At 46.9% G+C, this 19,638-nt stretch overlaps 9 protein-coding genes across 9 annotated transcripts; 7 read left to right on the top strand and 2 right to left on the bottom strand.

Moving 5' to 3' along the window:
- Positions 1 to 731: 731 nt before the first annotated feature.
- Positions 732 to 2,387, top strand: F5Y00DRAFT_273789 (uncharacterized protein; the record flags this gene model as incomplete). Its single annotated transcript, XM_048013241.1, has 1 exon — positions 732 to 2,387. The coding sequence occupies one exon, from the start codon at positions 732 to 734 to the stop codon at positions 2,385 to 2,387; it is 1,656 nt and encodes a 551-aa protein (XP_047868293.1).
- A 64-nt stretch (positions 2,388 to 2,451) lies between these two features.
- On the bottom strand, positions 2,452 to 5,001 carry F5Y00DRAFT_227917 (PhoD-like phosphatase-domain-containing protein). The gene is made up of 4 exons (XM_048006558.1): positions 4,593 to 5,001; positions 4,530 to 4,541; positions 2,878 to 4,460; positions 2,452 to 2,827 (listed from the first exon to the last, which is right to left on the bottom strand). The coding sequence occupies exons 1-4, from the start codon at positions 4,671 to 4,673 to the stop codon at positions 2,635 to 2,637; spliced, it is 1,869 nt and encodes a 622-aa protein (XP_047868292.1). The 5' UTR covers positions 4,674 to 5,001; the 3' UTR covers positions 2,452 to 2,634.
- A 278-nt stretch (positions 5,002 to 5,279) lies between these two features.
- F5Y00DRAFT_227916 (emp24/gp25L/p24 family/GOLD-domain-containing protein) lies at positions 5,280 to 6,465 on the top strand. The gene is made up of 4 exons (XM_048006557.1): positions 5,280 to 5,543; positions 5,600 to 5,788; positions 5,847 to 6,113; positions 6,163 to 6,465. Exons 1-4 carry the CDS (start codon positions 5,391 to 5,393, stop codon positions 6,184 to 6,186), a joined length of 633 nt encoding a protein of 210 aa, XP_047868291.1. The 5' UTR covers positions 5,280 to 5,390; the 3' UTR covers positions 6,187 to 6,465.
- Positions 6,466 to 7,197: 732 nt separating this feature from the next.
- Positions 7,198 to 9,478, top strand: F5Y00DRAFT_227915 (SKIP/SNW domain-containing protein). Its single transcript, XM_048006556.1, has 3 exons — positions 7,198 to 7,941; positions 8,020 to 8,933; positions 8,990 to 9,478. Exons 1-3 carry the CDS (start codon positions 7,293 to 7,295, stop codon positions 9,158 to 9,160), a joined length of 1,734 nt encoding a protein of 577 aa, XP_047868290.1. The 5' UTR covers positions 7,198 to 7,292; the 3' UTR covers positions 9,161 to 9,478.
- A 1,876-nt stretch (positions 9,479 to 11,354) lies between these two features.
- F5Y00DRAFT_258766 (glycoside hydrolase family 16 protein) lies at positions 11,355 to 12,743 on the top strand (the record flags this gene model as incomplete). Its single annotated transcript, XM_048010763.1, has 4 exons — positions 11,355 to 11,685; positions 11,750 to 11,850; positions 11,908 to 12,577; positions 12,646 to 12,743. The coding sequence occupies 4 exons, from the start codon at positions 11,355 to 11,357 to the stop codon at positions 12,741 to 12,743; spliced, it is 1,200 nt and encodes a 399-aa protein (XP_047868289.1).
- Positions 12,744 to 13,241: 498 nt separating this feature from the next.
- On the bottom strand, positions 13,242 to 14,609 carry F5Y00DRAFT_227913 (mitochondrial import inner membrane translocase, subunit Tim17/22). The gene is made up of 3 exons (XM_048006555.1): positions 14,252 to 14,609; positions 14,085 to 14,180; positions 13,242 to 13,984 (listed from the first exon to the last, which is right to left on the bottom strand). The coding sequence occupies exons 1-3, from the start codon at positions 14,333 to 14,335 to the stop codon at positions 13,628 to 13,630; spliced, it is 537 nt and encodes a 178-aa protein (XP_047868288.1). The 5' UTR covers positions 14,336 to 14,609; the 3' UTR covers positions 13,242 to 13,627.
- A 525-nt stretch (positions 14,610 to 15,134) lies between these two features.
- Positions 15,135 to 16,590, top strand: F5Y00DRAFT_193754 (uncharacterized protein). The gene is made up of 4 exons (XM_048005222.1): positions 15,135 to 15,351; positions 15,404 to 16,183; positions 16,241 to 16,336; positions 16,419 to 16,590. Exons 1-3 carry the CDS (start codon positions 15,258 to 15,260, stop codon positions 16,318 to 16,320), a joined length of 954 nt encoding a protein of 317 aa, XP_047868287.1. The 5' UTR covers positions 15,135 to 15,257; the 3' UTR covers positions 16,321 to 16,336; positions 16,419 to 16,590.
- A 714-nt stretch (positions 16,591 to 17,304) lies between these two features.
- On the top strand, positions 17,305 to 17,829 carry F5Y00DRAFT_193749 (uncharacterized protein). Its single transcript, XM_048005220.1, has one exon. The coding sequence runs from the start codon at positions 17,427 to 17,429 to the stop codon at positions 17,733 to 17,735; it is 309 nt and encodes a 102-aa protein (XP_047868286.1). The 5' UTR covers positions 17,305 to 17,426; the 3' UTR covers positions 17,736 to 17,829.
- On the top strand, positions 17,830 to 19,422 carry F5Y00DRAFT_193750 (glycoside hydrolase family 76 protein). The gene is made up of 3 exons (XM_048005221.1): positions 17,830 to 18,007; positions 18,055 to 18,159; positions 18,209 to 19,422. The coding sequence occupies exons 1-3, from the start codon at positions 17,923 to 17,925 to the stop codon at positions 19,396 to 19,398; spliced, it is 1,380 nt and encodes a 459-aa protein (XP_047868285.1). The 5' UTR covers positions 17,830 to 17,922; the 3' UTR covers positions 19,399 to 19,422.
- The last annotated feature ends 216 nt before the right edge of the window (positions 19,423 to 19,638 follow it).

Below are 19,638 nucleotides of genomic sequence, written 5' to 3'. Positions count from 1 at the left end.
GTGGCTAAAAGTTAGTTCTTACTGCGCCACAAGTACATAAGCCTGTCTCTTATATAGACTTACACGTACAGCCCCTATTGCTCCTTGTTCCTTTAAGGGTATACCTTAAGATTAACTACATAGATAGAGGCTATAGCACATCTTAGCTCAGTTTATCACAATGGTTTCATTACTTCCTACGAACGTAAAACCCTAATATCATATCAACGAGACATATTGTGGGGTAGTCAGGTATGTTCTACTTGGCCATGCATGTGCATCGACTATTATTATCCTAGTATCTTCTGTCTAACACCCGGATACTCGAGAACAAGCTAATATTTTGATGCATATCAAGAAGCTCTTTAGAATCACTGTTCCTACCGTAAACTACTTTCCCGTTAGCTTATAATTATAGACACAATTCTATATTATTTAGCATTTTTATAAGCGCGTAACCTTCAAACATAAACTGGGACATCAACTTAATTCAGAGCATGTAGCTATAAAATCCAACCGATATTATAACTCACTATTGGAGCCACACGTTCTATTGTTTTCTCGAGTCTTTTTTAAGGCATCTTTGTTAATTAATCATTAATATCAAGTTAACAACTAACCCAGAACCTTCTCAGAGGTAGAATATGCACAGTTGTTCGAGAATATTTACTATTTATCTTATTGCCTATTCAAATATAGCATAGGTGACTCCATAGTGTCAATTCATGAAATGTCCTCCAACACCAACTAACATGGCCACGGTTGTAACAGCAAATGAACCCCTAGGTGATTTAGAAGGGGGCCAGGCTAAGCTTAAAAGCACCCGCAGAGTCAGCTGTGTGCGAGATATCACCTACAAAGTTATACCATGCTGCATTGTGAGCCTTATATTGGTCTCTGCTGGTGGTGTCCTCATCGCAACTCTAGCCTATAACAAGCCCATACCCCAGAAGCCAGTAATTGTAATATCTATTATGCTTGCAATATTCTTCGCCATATTCGGTATAGGAGGGTGTTATCTCTACCTCATGAAGCACTACCCTCCTCTGGCAGTAGGTCCTGATGCTCCAGACCGCCCATCGGTAAAAACTTGGCGAGATAAAATTAAAAGGTGCTGTGAATTAATAATAGAGAAACTCGGTGACGATAAAGCCGCCGATGAGACCCAGGCTAACCCTCCTCATCCTCCTCCTTGCCCTCCCCCACCAGAGACGGTGAACGAGCCGGCTGAACTGCCCGGGTTTAATGACCAAGAACCACCATGGCGGGAGGGCGTAGAGCAACCATCTAACGCACAGCCAGCTAGAAGACAGAATCCTATTAATCGCGGTCGGAGAAGCCACGAAAGATCAACGCAATCAACCAATCAGATACCTCGTCGCCCCGTGCCTAATTCTCATTACAATTATATGCAAGCAAATCATACAACACCTAGGAGGTCGGGAAACAACCCTACTTATAGTCCTAATCATCATGCGGATGGCTTCCCTATGGATGGACCATCTTACTGTCACGGCTATCCTTGTACTCCGTTTCTGAGGGGCCCAAAACCAAAAGGGCCAAGGCCCGAACCACAGCCGGATGTGCCAGAATTTTTGTGGCCGGGCCGGGCCGGACCACACGTAGGCCCTCAGATATATTTCGCATATATCTTGGACAGCATCAATAGGCAAGCATTTGCAGAGCTACTTCCTAAAGGATTTGTTCGGAGCAGGCTTCACATATTTGAGGATCTCCCGATCCCAGCAGCTTATGGCCCAGAAGAAGTTAGGCCTAAGCAACAAAGTCGGCAACATAGGAAGAAATCTAGTGAACAACAAGGGGATGTTAATATACCAAACAGCCCTATTACCGAGCCCAAGGATTCAGAAGACATGATATCGCCAATCAGCACGCCATCGCCATCGCCATCGCCCAAGCAAAAGCCAAGCTTACAAAGACCAACAAGGAAAGACTCCGGCATAACTGCAATCTCCCCTCAAGACGACGAAAGGGCAGACGAAAAGGGCAAAACGAAGGACACGGGCTCCAATTCCCCGCCGAGACCCCCCCATCGTCATCGTACTAAATCGGAGCAGCAGGAGGCGATCAAAAAGGGGCTGCGCCCTGGCACAACTATAGACAGCAGCGAAGAAGACGAGCAGGAACACCACGGCCCTAGAGCCCTATCCGACATAAAGAAAGACATCGAAGAATTAAGCGAGAGGTGGCGGCAACTACTCCACGAAGCGCGTCTGTCGGGGGAGTTATTCAGGGGACAAGCATGGCGCAATGGCATATGGGCCGGATATTCCGATTTTTCGGATCAGAGGCACTCGAGAACGTCAACAGGGGGCCGTAGCTCAAGGTCCGGCAGCACCTCGCCTATGACGGTCTCTAAGGGTAGGACTACAAGATCTCGTGACTAGTAGTCGTAGGGTTGGGATGATTGCTACGGTTGTTTAAGGAAGACGTGGAGTGAAAAGATAGACTGTAAATATAGCCGGAATAAAAGATATAACATCACATTTAGCATCTTGCACCCTATGACAACTGTTGTCGTTTCCATTAAAAACTATAGTCTATTCATCTGCCCAGCAAATTCGATGCTCAACCGAGAGCATATAAGCAAGCACATAGCTAGCTGCGTATTATATGTGATTACCTATATTGGGGTCAAAGTCCCCTAAGTTTGTCCCAGAAAGAACCCCCCGTCTTCGCCGGATGTAATGATTCCGGTGATAGTATCACGGTGTTCCACTTCTCCTCGCCGTCGATATAGACGGTATACTTTAAGCTGCTCTGTTCGCCCTCTGCAAACTTCTCGATGGTGATCGCGCCAAACTTAGAGTTGCCCGCGTTTATATATCTACTATTGTCAACGTACTGCTAATTTAGGGGGACTATCGCGCAACTTACTTGAGCTCGACGTCTTCATCGTCTGTCTGTGAGTAGGTGGGGATAGGCGAAAAGAACTGGTTAAGAGGGCTTGCCGAGAACTCATGGACAGTCGCGCTCTCTGACCATGTGCTGTTCTTCGGCGGCGGGAAGGCTGTCGCACCAAATTCATGGCGATCTCCGGATAGGATCACAAAGCCTACTCCATGGCTGCTAGCATCCCACATCGCCTCGAGAATCTTCCGACGCTCAGCGAGAAAGCCTCCCCAGGTATCCTTGGTGTTCACTCTCCAGTTCTTGGTGAATGGGACAGAACTGGCAACAATCTTCCATTTAACTCCCTTGGGTTCTGGGCGGCGCACCCAGTCGAGGAAATCCTCGAGTTGTGTATCGCCGAGCATCGTTTTATTTTCACTATCAAACGGCTCCGAGTTTTTAGAGCGATAACTTCTGGTATCAAGCATGAAGAAGCTAGCAGGTCCTTGGATGAACGAGAAGTATGTGGCTCCTTTGCGCGATACAATACCCTGACCTCCAGCCTTCTTAGCTTCCGGAGGGTTTACCGCAGTCTGATAATGGTGCCAGGGGTCTACGGCCGTTTCATATACACCAGCCGACTTCGAATCCCAGTCATTAGAGATTTCGTGATCGTCAAGAACATGAATCCAGCTAAGATTTTGGCCCACGGCTGGCCAGTCGGGTGAAGCATAGACTTGACGATACTTCTGTCGATAATTCTCAACGGAGTCGCCGAATCGCTGAGGTACTTCGATGTAAATGAAATCGCCAAGGAACAACATGAACTGCGCGCCTAAGTTCGGTAATACTTTCGCCAAATGTTTCATGCCTGGGAAAGTTAAGGGGTGATCAAACGGAGAATAGGGAAGACGCGGAACGATGCACGAGGTAGATAGAAAGGTAAATTTGCCATCAAAAAGCTCCGGTAGGGAACCCGGTTTAGGAGCAGATGTGAATTCGCCCGAGTGATTGTTCGAGGTGGTCCATTCGTATACCCGCTGCTTAGAATGGCTCAGGGGAATTTTGACTACCGCGGTAAAGTCAGTCTCGTTAGTCGTCGAAAGAATACTGCCAGCTGTTTGCCATAGAGGGTTGTCAAACGGCGGCTGTGCATCTTTGATATGAACCTGAACGGTGATAGGCATTTTAGTTTGATCGGGCTCCCGGATCAGTAGCTTCGCCTCGCTGTCTGAGACGTATCCAACACGAGCAAAAGAGAGATCATGACTGGGATAGAACCACCGGGGTGTGTATACCATGTCAGTGACCATCGCGACGCAGGCAACATTGAGTAAGAATGTCAAGGCCGTCAAGAAAAAACTATTCGGGTTCGGAGTCCCCTTTAAGATGGTACTAAGGGGACGTAGAGGCTTCTTCACGATTTCTGCTGTCTCTTCGACATCAACCTCCTCAACCACGACAGCTTCATTGGTTGTTCCATTGTCAAGGTCATCTTTATTCAATATATCCTCCTTGAGGACTATATCGACTTCGTCAATAAGTTCGTATTTAGATTCGGTAGCATAAGTTGAGATGAAGGATGGAAGATATATTGCAAATAGTGTATAAATTATCGGGACAAAGGGCTGAAGTCGTCAGTAAGCATTAAGTACGAGTAATATCGCGTAGACGGCGCATAAGCCAAGGTAACTTACGGGTAAAGCGACCTGCTGTCGTTAGTAGAATTCATATCAGGGGTTAGGGGCTGAAGCTCTTACCCATCGTAGAAACACGATTGAAGCGATTCTAATTCCTGTGGACGCAATCGCTGCCGTCCTTTTAGTGTGATCTCCCATCATGAACAGCTTAATAAATTCGGGGGCCGAAAAGGAAGACAAGTCGACCTCGATGTATATAGCGAATAATTCGCGAGACTACCTGGGCAGTTAAAGACTTTAGATGAGTAGGAATCTAATATATGTGAATGAGAGGAAGAAATAGTATATAGATTTGAGATAAAAAATAAAACTCCGCAGATGGAGGCCTATGATGGCGTCACGATTAGATGGTAAGGAAAGGCCATCTAAAGTTGTAGATGCAAAGTTGAAAAGTAGGGTGAAGGTAGGGTTTCCGTCGCAAGTTACCGAACCTCCTGTCGCAATGTTAGCCTGCTACAAGGTAGGTAGCTGTGACGACAGTGGAGCGATATAATTACATCTACATATGCCTGTATATGTGGCTGAAGCTCTCCACTATCCCCGCCGGTATGCTTTATCTGGGACCAATCGAGTTTAACTGATTAAACTCTCGGTACGAGCTGTTAAGTAAGGGGCGAAGTACCAAAGTATCTAAGTACCTTTTTAGGTACGTGTTGGAAGTGGACACGAAAGATGATCGGGCCAAGTAATAACCCGACCCCTGACGGTTGCACGGTGTCGGCCCTTGAATTCAATGTTCAAGCGTGGCTTCAAGCGTGGCAGTTAAAGCAATTACCTATCGCTTGCGACAAGTTGTCCAGAAGGTCCCCCAAGCTTTCAACCAACTTCATATCCTCCGACTGCGCACAACAACGCAATATGAAGTTAACATTATTTTCAGCTGGGCTATTCGCCTGCCTTTTCTCTTTAGTCTCAGCAACCGCTTTAACTTATAAGATTGGTGCTAACGAGCAGGCTTGCTTTTACGCAGCAGCTGAAAAGAAGGGCTCCAAGATTGCCTTCTACTTCGCCGTAGGTTTCATGCGCATTGCCTTGCTAACTGCCCCGCTGACCGGCTTTTATCACAGGTCCAATCTGGAGGCTCGTTCGACATCAACTATAGAGTAACCGGTCCCGGAGACAAGGTCATTTTGGACGGAGAAAAGGAGCGTCAGGGCGATTTCGTCTTCACGGCCAATGAGGTTGGCGAGTATAAGTTTTGCTTCGATAATGATATGAGCACATATTCGGAGAAGTTTGTCGATTTTGAGATCTCTGTGAGTAGAGTCCTCGTTGCCGGACAATACGTACGGGTTCTAACTCATTTTCATCTAGGTTGAGGACGAAGTACGGGCTCAGCTTCCCTCTAAGCAAGGATCGACTCCAGAACAGACAACAGCTCTCGAAGAATCTATATACAAGGTGTCGGGTCAACTGTCTACGATTGCGCGAAACCAAAAGTACTTCCGCACACGAGAAAACCGAAACTTCAGCACCGTCCGAAGCACGGAGTCGCGAATTGTCAACTTCAGTTTGGTCCAGTGTCTGATGGTTGTTTGCATGGGTGGCTTGCAGGTCTTTGTCGTCCGATTCTTCTTCCAGGTATGCAACTTGTTTATAGACTACTGCGCTTTTGCTAACAATATCCCAGGGCGCGCGGAAGGGTTACGTGTAAATGAAGAAGTTGAAGCATTAAGATTAAGACTGGTTTTGCGGCGTATTGGAACACCGGTTGGCATTGGCACCTCATGCGTTATGTATCATAGGAGTCAAAATAAAGTGAGAATTATCGACATAATCGGATGAGAAGTCTTTTGGTCAAGATAGGGGAATGGCAGCTATTCCAGAGTTACAATATGTGTTACGGTGACTTATATACCTACGTGGTGTGTACGCATTTCCCGTGTAAGTGGTAAGTGGCATGCACTACATTCTTGAGTGTTTGCTATCCTAGGTACCATATCATCTTATACGTATCCAACTGCATGCCTCTCTGTAGCAGCTACGAATCCATCGTAGTGTTCAAAAAGTAGGTAGTCCAAAGCTCTTCGTAGTCAAATACATAACGTACTATGTACCATGTAACGTAAACCACGGGTCAACGGCTCACACGGGTCAAAGGCCCAACGCAAAACACACCTTATTTCTAATATTTCAGAAATTTATAACTTTACGGAATCTTAATTTAAAAATCTCAAATTTTAATATGTTATATTTAACTATATACCTAACTTATAGAAAAATGGAAAAAAATATTATTACATTATAATATTAATTATAAAAAAATATTATTATTTTAAGTCCATTTTTATGTTTTTTATTTTTTATTAATTAAAAAAAATAGTAAAATTTTATAAAAAAATACTATCATTATTAAAATTTAAATGCATATTCAATTTCGAAAACCGATTTTTAATACGATTTATTTTAAGTAAAGTGCACGGTTACGCACAGACGTATTTTGTATGTATTTTCACTGGGCCTTTGACCCGTGTGAGCCTTTGACCCGTGGTTTACGTTACTAAGAATACAACACCAGATGTTAGTACGAGTCGATAAATGCATATACTTTTTAATTGTATAATCATGCCGTGGCGAGGAAGTACCTTAGGTACCTATACAATTTTCCAGCCACAATCCGTTTGTTCTCCACTTTAATTAGTAGGTCGTCTTGCAGAACCGCGACGCATCTACGAACTTTCAACTTTCCGGGTGCTGCAAAAACTTGGCCAGCCAATTTTTCAACAACATATTAAAGATACATTACAATTAGTCCTCACGATGGCGGCATCACTTACGGCTGCTTTACCGAAGCCGAAGTATACTGGCGAGGATGAAGATATCCCGGCGCACGCCCAGCAGCGTGGTCCTCGAATTGTTGGTGCTGGTCAAATAGACGAATCGCAAATTGTCCTTCGAAGAACTGGCCCGCCGCCGTACGGCCAGCGAGCAGGATGGCGGCCAAGAGGCCAGGAGGATTTCGGCGATGGAGGTGCCTTCCCAGAGATTCCGATCGCGCAATATCCCTTATCGATGGGTAAAGAGTCGGGTACAAGCAATGCTCTAGCAATCCAAGTCGATGCCGCCGGGAAGGTCAAGTACGATGCCATCGCAAGACAGGGTCACGGCGAAGGGAGGATAGTCCACTCGTCGTTTAAAGACCTCATTCCTCTTCGACAGCGTGCAGATGCAGGCGAAATCAATCTGGAGAGACCCAGCGAGCAAGAGGTGGAGGACACGAAAGAACGAACAGCAAAAGCCCTCGCTGCACTCGTTAGCGGTGCTGTTGCAGCCCAGAAGCCGAAGAATGTCAATGTTGGGGCGCGAAAGGATCCTACATTCGTACGCTACACACCGGCGAACCAGATGGGAGACAACTCGAAGAAGCAGGACAGAATCATGAAAATCGTAGAGCGGCAAAAGGATCCCAGTACGTGCATCTATTTTCCTTTCTATTGCTATCTTTTAACGGTGGCATATCATCAATACTAACCTCTATATACTACAGTGGAACCACCCAAATTCAAGCACAAGAAGATCCCCCGTGGACCTCCCAGCCCTCCGCCGCCTATCATGCACTCACCACCACGAAAGTTGACCGCCGAAGACCAAGAAATGTGGAAAATTCCGCCCCCAGTATCGAATTGGAAGAATCCGAAGGGTTTCACAGTTCCTCTTGACAAGCGATTGGCGGCAGATGGTAGAGGTTTACAAGACGTTACAATTAACGACAAGTTCGCTCAATTCTCAGAGGCACTCTTCATGGCAGATAGACACGCCCGAGAAGAAGTTCGCCAGAGAGCGCTTATGCAACAAAGACTCGCAGAAAAGGAGAAAGCACAGAAGGAAGAGAACTTACGTATGCTTGCGCAGAAAGCTCGAGAAGAGCGCGGTGGCGCTTCAAAACGTCGCGACTCTAGGACCTCCCGCGATTCGCGGTCACGGTCACGATCACGCAGCTACAGTTATTCGGATTCTGGCTCGGAGAGTGATGGTTCAGATGTCCGTGAAAGAGAAAAGGCTCGTCAAGAGAGACGGCGGGAAGAGGAACGTAAGCTTCGCCAGTCCCGCATGGGTGCGGAGAGGCGGATTCAGGTTATGGCAAGAGAGCAGGGCCGCGACATCTCCGAAAAGATCGCTCTTGGCCTGGCAAAGCCTACACAACAAGCCGAGTCTATGTACGACTCGCGTTTATTCAACCAGACCAGCGGGTTCGATAGTGGTATCAACGAAGACAACCCATACGATAAACCGCTCTTCGCAGCACAGGATGCCATTAGTAGTATCTACCGACCGAGCCAGAACATGGACGAGTACGAGGATGAAGGCGCTGGGGATCGAGAAATGGCTAAAATTCAGAAGACCAGCCGATTTGGTGAAGTGCTGGGTAAAGGGACATTTAAGGGGGCCGGAGATGCCGAGGTTAGTACTCCAAGATATCCTCCATTGTTGACTCTTACTAATTATATGGGAATCAGGTACGAGAAGGGCCTGTTCAGTTCGAGAAGGACACAGCTGGCAATGACCCCTTTCAAATGGACAAGTTCATGGCCGAGGTGGATCAGAGCTCATCGTCCAAGAGGGGCTATGGATTGCAGGAGGGAGAGTCGAGGCAACCAAAACGTGCTCGGGTGGACGAAGACGATTGAAAGATCAGCATACTTAATATTTACCATGCATTGTCTTCATGTGCACACCTACTACATATGGTTAAAAAAATGGGGAGTTACCAGATAGCGTGTATCCATAATCCGACGGTCTTCCTCGTTGTCAGGACCATACCTTTCTTCTCAGTTCACCGGTGACAGTGTTGCACCTTATACGCCAGATCAGCGTCAATACCTAAATCGCTAGGCCGGCTAATTCTGGAGTCAACGGCATTGCAATGAGTGGATGTCGTAGTGTATAAATAGAATAAGGCGTATTAGGCGAGTGGGAATCTAGTATATGATATATTGAAGAATAACCCACTTATCAAACTGTGTTTTGTCCTGGCTTAGGAATCTTATTACGCCATGTTAGTCATTATCCATATGTTGTGATATTGTCTTATTATCGGCCGACCAGGCAGTTGAGAGATGAGTGCAACATCTATTTTCATGAGATATGGAGAATGGGTTGTAATAGGATCTCATTGCATCAGTGTCTATATGTATACAGGAAGCTGTGATTAAACAGATCTTCAATAGTATCTCAATATAAACTACCTAGAATTTAGGATGTTGTTAACGAGTAAACATCTAGAAGTAATAATAATAGGTATAAACTCGTGCCTAAATAAGAAGTAGCGTCACGTCGTCAGATTTGGAAATAAGAACAATATTCTACTGCTATTCACAATATCCCATACCACTATATATTCCAACCACAACGCTTCCAGCCCCTTAGCCAGATGCAATGGGTACTCTCGTCTTACTCTCCCCCATCTTCAGAGTCCACTTCCCCACACCCTGCTCTCTAGGCTTCACATACATTTCCACGTCCTTAGCTGGGTTGAAGACCGACTTACCGAAACGCTCTTTCAACCTCTGGATGTTCTTCACCAAAAACGCCACAGCTACTAGCCTGTACAACTATGTCTCACCCATTCCAGTAGCCAAATCTTGTTTTCTTTCCCATCTTTCATCGGGGCATCTATCTGAGTAGCACTACTCCGTCCCATGCGCAGATTCTGCTCATCTAGCCAGAGTGTCAAGCGCCAATGTCGACCTTATACTATGATCATAGTCATCCGCAAAGGGCCCGCCCAACAAGTTAGCACCTGCCGCCGGAGTTGCAGATATATTAACTGTATATCTGTAAGGCTGAATTACTTGATGCTCTAAACAATAGCCTTTTCATACTAGATTAGAGATTTTCGTGAAGGTATCATTGAAACATGTAAACGGATAGCAGAGTAACTAGACGTTCTAGAACGCGGGTCCTGCCTTGGCACGTTGTTTCATTCGCTGTAGCTTCGCGGACTTGTACCGAAACAGTCTAACTAGTGTATCGATTAGGTTACCCGCACGTCATTGGGGAGGGCTGTGCTCGATCGTAGCGCGGATCAGATTGGTGTGAAACGGCAGAACGGGTGCGTACCAAGGACCCGCAACTCCAGGTACAAAATGTACTAATTGAGAAGGCACCAGGCAACCGGATTCTTTGGTGTGGAAAGTACATAGCGAAGAGTAGTTGCGATATGTCGTATCGAACCTTGGCACAACCTACGTAGCAATACGTAGGACCGGAAGGATAGACCGGCTTCATCGGAGCCAAACGTGGAACTTCCAACGCGTCAGGCCTTTTTTCTCTTCTCCAGTCTTTCATTTGTGGTACGATATATGCAACCTCTTCATTGGTGGTTGTTAATTCGTTGCTGCAATGATGCATCGTTGTAGTACTTTAGGGTGTCTTATCTCGTATTATCAACCACTCTTTAGGTGAGTGGTGAGTGGTGACAGCATTTGTCTTTATTTATCCACCTTCGTCTCGTCACATTAATTACATTAATCAGATAGAATAAACTTCTAGCTTAGAGTCAATTCAGTGAAACAATTCTAATACGCCACATCGAGCAACGCTGCTAAACTTCCTTGCCAACCACCTCCTAACCAGTATAATTCTAACAACCGCGGCTAGAACCCTCGCAGTCTTTTAAGCACAACTCATTTCAAAAGAATCGCCTGTTTCCACTGGGATACCATACAATATTACAAATTGGATTTCAGGCTATTGGCGACATTGGCAACATTGCGGCGCAGCAGACAACAACATTCGGCGTCGGACGGTCACTAAGCGAAGTTCGCCGCAACCTTCTTCACGAGCTTATCTTGCAGGCCAAGTAAAAATTTGACTACAAATATGGGTTGGGAGAACACGCCCGCTCAGCCTAAGGCTGGTCCTACTTCATTCCAAGTTAGAGATACCGACGGCCCAGTTGAAATGGTAACTGGACCGACACCCTACTATTCGACAGAACGACAGGATTATCCGCGACGGAATATGTATAACAAATATAATAAATCAGCTCTACCTTGGTGGAATCCAAGATCATGGAGGAAAAGAACTTGGGCTATCGTTGTAGTAGCTCTTATAATCATCATCATCGTCGCCGTAGTCACTCCCGTTGAGGTCGCTAAGGCAAACCGCTACCCAAATTATACCAAACTCAATTATGCCTTGGTGGACGAATGTAAGCTTCTCGGTCAAATTCCGTATTCGCGTTTTGTACAAAGCCCGACTGACCACCTTCTTAGATTCCGGGACGTCCTTCTTCGACAAGTTCAATTATTTCACAGGATACGATCCGGCGCAGGGATTCGTTCATTATGTCCCCGAAGCGCAAGCTTCGCAACTGGTAAGTGCTTACTTTTTCTTGGCGCCTCACCACCACGCTAATAATTGCCTGTTTAAGAATCTCACCTATGCTTCTGAGGATTCGGCCATTATAAGAGTCGATACCAGCGTCGGTCCCCAGTCCACACCTGATGCATCGACGGGCCGTTTCTCCGTGAGACTTGAATCTCAAACGCAGTACGATGACGGCCTTTTTATCTTCGATGTAAAGCACACGCCGTTCGGGTGTGGAACCTGGCCCGCCTTGTGGCTCGTCGACCCCGCCAACTGGCCGGACCACGGTGAGATCGACATCATGGAGGCTGCGAACCAAGCTACCGACGGCAACCAGATGACGCTGCACACGACAGATGGCTGCTCGATGGACGTGAAGCGTATAATGAGCGATTCGGGTCTTTCAAACGACTGTTACAACGCTACCGACAACAATGCCGGCTGCGGAGTTAGAGGCGACGCCGCTACTTACGGCAGCGCGTACAACAACGCACAGGGCGGCATTATCGCCATGGAGTGGCGTAACGAGGGTATCCGGGTGTGGCAGTTCGGCAGGAGCAACATCCCTACCGATATCACCGCCAGGAACCCGGATCCGAGCAGCTGGGGCTCAGCCTCTGCGGACTTTCCGAACACAAACTGTGACATCGGCTCGCACTTTAAGAACCAGAGTATCATCGCCAACATCGATCTCTGCGGACAATATGCCGGCGCTTTGTACGCTACTAGCGGCTGTAAGTTGTTTTCTCTTATCGCACAAGGCGCCTAATATATCAAGGATTCGATGACTGACTATTTGCAGGCCCGAGCAACTGCACCGACTATGTTGCTAACAACCCCGAAGCCTTTATCAATGCATTTTGGGAGTTTGGTAAATTCGAAGTCTACAAGGCTACGTAATCGAAAGTCTACACTATCTAATGGATAATACCTTTTGGAGTTGGCGGTTATTCAATGATTATTTCAGACGGGGAACATGATCGGTACTGATGAAGCAAATGTCATGATGGGCCGGTAGGGTGGGTATAGAGGCTTATGGACGTTTTTGTACCGTGCAGGGAAATGGATTATAAGAGGTTTTCTATGCGAAGGAGAAATAAACCTATACGGCATTGACACTATAGCATATCAAATAGGTTCGCTATATTCGTTTAGCTCGCAATAAAAGTTGGTAACATATAATTTGACGTAGCTTAATTGCCTCACTCCTCTTTCTTCACCGTGAATCTCCTTGTTCACACAATAGATCAGTGGATTTGACTTTGGTATTTGAGCAAAGTTTATGGACGGCCCGTTATAAGCCGCCATAACGGTAGCTTGGAGTTCATGCGTTTAGAAGGGCTACTGCGGAGAAACAGAATAATTCTTCAGCGACATAGAGATATAGAGATACCATGAAGAATTAAATAAGATTAACACGGAGTTCGCTGTAGATCTGAACATTCGCCCAAGATCGATAAGCTGACGATTTGCTATTGACATTACTCTATCGTGGACGACCATGGCTCATCCTTCATCAAGCGGTATCGCAACCAACTCCATCATATCTTCTGTATGTACATGTTAAGACCCTAAGTGGAGAATGTATGCCCCCTTTCTACCATGTATATACCATGTATAGATCCGCGGAAACCATAACGCCGTGATCCTATGCACCCGACCCAACGCCATACCACGAACCGATTTTGACAATTACACTACACAACACAACACCACACCATACCACACCCCATTTTTCATCTTCACATCTCCCTCGCGCAAAGACGTCCTATTTATTTGTCTGTCTATTCGTCGTCCTTCGGCGCCCTCAACCACGCATCGATCGCGGCGCTAAACGCCGCGAACGCAGCGCACCCGCCGGCGACGGCCGTGGGGCCCCCGCTCCGCGCCAGGATGCCGCCGGTCAGACACCCGGCCGCGGTGCCGTTGTACATGTCGTTCTTGGCGCGGTACCCCTCGATGCCGCACTCGATGCCGGCGAACATCAGGCCCACCAGCCCGAAGTTCTTGGCCGTGCTGTAGGACCGCGACCCCATGTCCTTGAACCCGACTTTGAGCTGCTGCCGCCAGGGTAGGTTGGCGATCGGCGTCGGCGCGGCGCCCGCGGCGCCGGGCGTGTGGAAGGGCGTGTCGTAGGCCATCTGTAGGAGGGGGGGAGTGGGTTAGTTAGTTGGGGGGTTGTTATGTGTGTATGTGTGAATAGATGCGAGTAGGGCCGAGGCGGAGATGCTAGGTACGTACCGAAGCCATGAACATTCCAAACAGACCGCCCATACCGAAACCCATTACACCAGAGACAGCAGCCTTGCCGAAGCACGACTCCATCATGGCGTTCAACTAGCCGCGCACAAGTAAGTTAGCGATGGCTACTTTTCTCGCGCAGCAAACCCGGAAGAAAGCACACGAACCATCTTAACGTTAGGATCATTCGGACCATACGGCGCGGCGCCTCCGGCGGCAGCGCCGGCTCCGGCTCCAGGAAGACCGTTCATAGTGCGCGGTTGGATTGTATGGGCGACAGGACTAAGAGGTACCTCCTGACCTAATGTATAGAGAAACGATACCTGGTGTCGAGATGCGACGACGGGCAAGGGCACATATGTATGTAGAGCTACTTCCTACCACTTAGCTGGTTTGTACTTGCGAACTGATAACGATTGGAGAAGAACGATAATAATTATTTTTCTGCCAGGTACGACCGCCCCCACCGCCCCGATCAGATGGGATGGGATTTATCCCCATGTCCCATGTCCATGGAAATCTGAGTTTGCCCCCCCACCTTCTATAATGGTCTAGCTTGTCGGGACCTGCATTATGTATATATATTTTTTTTTTGCTCGTTGTTTTTACGGTGGATGATATGTAAGTTAGGCTAACTTTAAAACCTTGGGTCAGGAACGTTGGCCCAACTTTCTTTGAAGGGCCAATATATTTCTCAAACTTGTTCTAGTGATAGTTAGTATGTTTAAGTGAAATTTGATCCATTTTATTTCTTTTACTGTGTCTCACCTATCGTATCACTAAATGTAGGTACACGATAGGGTAGGAATAAATAGGTAGGTAGCTTAATGAAAAAAATATCTTTTCCTTATTAGGAAGGATGGGTGCGAAGTCTAGTGGTAAGTAGACCCTTGCCAAGACCTTTGCAGAGAAAAACCCCCACTTCATCGCTGCCGTGACTGTGACAACCGTCCATTCGCTAGCAACTGTCGACCAATGACGGATTTTAGTTGATCGACGAGAATTTTTTTTTCACATACTATGTAGCACAAGTAGCCTAGCTGCCTAGTATTTTTGCATATAAAAGATCTTGGTGCGAGCCTGACTTGTACTTTCTTTCACGATATAATAACTACCAATTTTTAAAGCTATTCCGTCATCTTTCAAACATCACCAACCCGACTTACTTCAGCCATGGCGACGTCAGAACAGATCGATTTGGCTATTGCCACCTACGAGGAGTTGATGGATTTGGACAAGGACTTTGAGGATGTTGAGACGGAAATAAGTAAGTACCTCTTCTCACAAGAAAAGTAAATTCATACTTACACGTTGATTAGTTCGCCAACAGGTTGCTCTTACCAAGCCTCTGTATGAGAAGAGAGAAGCGCTAGTTCAGAAGATCCCCAACTTTTGGGCGCTGGTTTTTGAGCAGGCACCGCCTGATCTAGACCAATACATCCAGCCCAGCGACTCCGCCGTGCTCTTGTCTGCGCTGACCTCGGTCTCGGTCTCTCACTTCGAGATCGAAAATGGCGGCAACGGAGATCCCCGCAGCGTTTCCATCAAGATGGAGTTTGGTGAGAACGAATGGTTCGAAGACAAGGTCCTCGAGAAGAAGTTCTACTACCGTGTCGGTAAGGAGGGTGACGAGGGCCTCGTCAGCGAACCGGTCCCCATCAAGTGGAAGTCATCGGACAAGGATCTCACCCAGGGAATGCTTGACCTAGTCGTAAAGGTCTGGGAGAATGACAAGAAGAACCCCGTTACCGACAGCACCAAGTTAAAGAAGGAGAAGGACTACACTCCCGACGAGAAGGCTTTGAAGGAGAAGATCGAAGCTACCGGCCTAGGCGCGGTTTCTTTCTTCGGCTTTTTCGGATACCGGGGTCTAAACATCTCTGCTGAAGAGAGCCGCCTCGCTATTGAGGAAGAGAAGAAGAGGAAGGCCGAAAGGGCCGCAGGACAGGCCCCCGAACTCAAGGCGGCCGAGGAGGAAGAAGACGAAGATGAGGAGGACGAGGAGGAGGACCCCTTGTCCCTCGAAATCTTCCCGGATGGCGAAGAAGTGGCGCTTGCCATCAGCGACGACCTTTGGGTCAACGCCATCAAGTACTTTAGTAAGTCTCATGCTAATAATAGGATAAAAAAGTGAGAGTTGCTGACGCGTTTCGAAGGCCAAGCCCAGGAAGCTGATATTAGCGAGGTCGACTTCGAGGATGATGAGGATGAGGAGATGGCAGATGATAACGAGTAGGAACCCAAAGCTAACGGTGCGCAACCCCTATCTAAGAAGCGGAAAGCTTGAACACGTTTTGGATGAAGTGACGTTTGCTAATATGATTCTCTTTGCAGCGCGGAAGTGAATAAAATAAAATCAGGGGCCAGGATTCTCACGGCGAGCGGCGAGCGGTGAGCGGGTTATGATGGACGGCGAGTTGCCGTTAAGTGCGCTCGGGATTTCGATACCAAAACATTTCTCTTTAGACTATCAATAGATATCAAGACCTGATAGACCGCCGGATGTGCGTCTCAGGTAGCTTGAATTGCATACAACTTTTCGGTTTGTTCCTCGAATATGAGGAATTTGCTTGTTCTTTGCCCTGTGTATGTATTAGTTGTTATTAGACGGGTCGTGGCAACTTGACGAAGTATACCTATGAGGAAGGTGTTGGCAGGTGGTCCACATCATGATCGTGAGTCACGGTTATAGCATCAAGGGAAGGAACGAGGCCCCAGGGCTGGGTATATTCCTAATAGACGAGGTTTCGTAGTCCTTTTAGATTCAACAACGCTTCCGCAATACAAGACCAGTTCCACAGAAGGTTATTAATTGAGTTGGGAAAGGCAAGCGCCAGATGTAAGCAGTACTGAAATGTAAGAAGCTACGAACGGGTATTATGATGCCGGGACAGCAGCGTTTTAGTAATACCCCTGTTTAGGTTACCTGAGTTCTTGATACAGGGGTAGCTTCTCCCCACAACTTTATTCGTTTACTTCAACTTCAACTTCTTCAACCTTTATCTTCAATTTTGTTTTAATCCCTACGAGGAATATAAACGAAATCAACAAATCCCTTCATTTTGAGCCACCGCACGTACGTTCATCAATGGAATGATCTACGAACTAATATAATATGATTTGCAATGATATTGAACAAACGGTCTCATCTCATAGTGTAACTATGCGCTCTCATACCCCGGTCTCTTCTCTTTTGAGACGCGCTCCGCATAGATCCAACCTGAACGGTTTCAGCATGCCGATTCATCTGGCATAGCCTCACGGGTACACAGAGATGGAACTGTACGCACGCGAAATAATTAGGTAGGGACTAAGCTTTGGACGATCGGAGGTGATTGACGTATGGGCGATACGCTATGCACTGGCCCACCTTGTCTTCCTAAACTTGCTCCTGGGAGCTTGTGTCCTTTCCCGTCTTCAACTGTTCACTTCTTTTCATATTGGCTTCTAGATCGAAGTCTCTTTTTTTCGTTTCGTTTCGCCGCGCGATTCCTTCTTTACTATTTCTTTCCATACCTTCTTTTCGTGCTCGCTACCGGCCGAGCTTTTTTTTTATTTTTTTTATCTTGCTTTCGTTTCGTCCTAGCGACTGATTTCTTAGCGTGTGGATTTGGGTGGCTGTTCGGAGGTTTGGTCTATCGAGAGCAGTAATAACGATTTGGATACCGATACTCGAGGTCACAGTTGAGACCTTTTACTCCTCGACTCATAACTCTTTTGAGGACATGCGGCCGTCTTGAGAAAATACGATTCCATTTCAGCTCAAAAGCTAGACCTTTCGTGGGCAAGACCCATCCATCACCTTCCTTTCTTCGACTATATATATATTTATTTCATAATGCAATTGTCACTTCGTATAGCAGGCATCGTAAGCCTGCTGGCAGGTGCAACGAGAGCCTTAGAAATCGACTGGAATAGCGATGGTACGTGATTAATGATAATATTTTCGTACATAGCTAACACATATTAGATTCCATAAAAGATGCAGCAAGTACTGTTGCTTTCGGGTTGGTGAAATACTATACGGGAAATAACACAGGCGATACTCCTGGGAACTTACCGGACCCGTATTTCTGTACGTAACCCCGTTTACTCTGGCAAGATGGTTACTTATAAGATATTAGGGTGGGAAGCGGGTGCTATGTTTGGTACGCTAGTTGACTATTGGTTTTATACTGGTGACGAAACGTACAACGATATAACAACGCAAGCACTGCAGCATCAAGCAGGTGAAGACAGCGATTACATGCCCCAGAATCAGACAAGATCGCTAGGAAACGACGATCAAGGATTTTGGGCTATGGCCGCCATGACCGCCGCCGAGAACAACTTTCCGAACCCGCCGGAAGATCAACCACAGTGGTTAGCACTGGTCCAAGCTGTTTTTAACGAGTATATAACCCGATGGGATGCCGATACTTGTGGTGGTGGTTTGCGGTGGCAGGTATTTACGTTCAACAATGGATATAGCTACAAGAACTCCATATCCAATGGCTGCTTTTTTAATATCGCTTCTCGACTAGCTAGATATACGGGGAACCAAACGTACGGCGACTGGGCTGAGAAAGTCTGGGATTGGATGGAAAAGGTTCAATTCATCGACGCCGACTTCAACGTTTACGACGGAGCGGGCGCGGATACAGGCTGTGTCGATATTAACAAAGCGCAATGGACCTACAACGCAGGTATTTTCCTACAAGGTGCGAGCATGATGTACAATTTTACAGAGGGTCAGGATATTTGGAAGCAGCGAGTAGAGGGTCTAGTCAAGAGGACACAAGAATATTTCTTCGACGACAATATCGTAGTTGAGCGGCCGTGTGAGGGCTTCAACTCTTGCGACTACGATCAGCAAAGTTTTAAGGGTTATCTTATGCGATGGATGACTTCGGCGTCGCAGATGGCCCCTTTTACCTTTGATACGCTAATGCCGTTACTTAAAACTAACGCGGCGGCAGCGGCGCAGCAGTGCTCTGGCTCGCCGTCAACTGATCTGTATAAGGGCCCGGCTGGTACAGCGTGCGGATTCAAGTGGACGGAAAAGGAAAAGTTCGACGGCCTTGCTGGTGTCGGCGAGCAAATGAGCGCGTTGTCTGCTATACAATATACGTTAGTTAAGAAGCAGACGCCGGCGCCGTTAACTGCAACTACGGGCGGGACATCCGTCGGCAATCCCGACGCTGGGCGGGCGATTGAGGCGTACATGCCGAGTTTGACGCCGATCTCAACGGGAGAAAAGGTAGCGGCTGGCTTTGTGACGAGTGCGATTGCGTTTAGCGTCCTGGGCGCGTGCTTCTTTGTGATGAAGGATTAAGAAGTTCGTATTGCCCGCTGACGACGAAATGAGGATATTTATTCGGCTTCAACTACTCAAGCGCCAGATATATTCAGGTATAAGGACACGTAGTGTAGGATAGAAGGCCGGCAAGATCATGGCATCGGCGGCGTTCTGGAAATATATATTCGGTATATACCTGCTTTGAAAGCAATCCTTTGTAATACTTCAATAGTAAAATACTTTTACTAGCTTTATATTATCCAAGTCCTAATATCA

Source organism: Daldinia vernicosa, assembly GCF_022497035.1.
Source record: "Daldinia vernicosa strain CBS 139.73 unplaced genomic scaffold F5Y00scaffold_7, whole genome shotgun sequence".
In the NCBI taxonomy this organism is placed as follows: domain Eukaryota; kingdom Fungi; phylum Ascomycota; class Sordariomycetes; order Xylariales; family Hypoxylaceae; genus Daldinia; species Daldinia vernicosa.
Note: the sequence above shows the minus strand (reverse complement) of the source record. Positions and strands in the feature narration are given on the sequence as shown.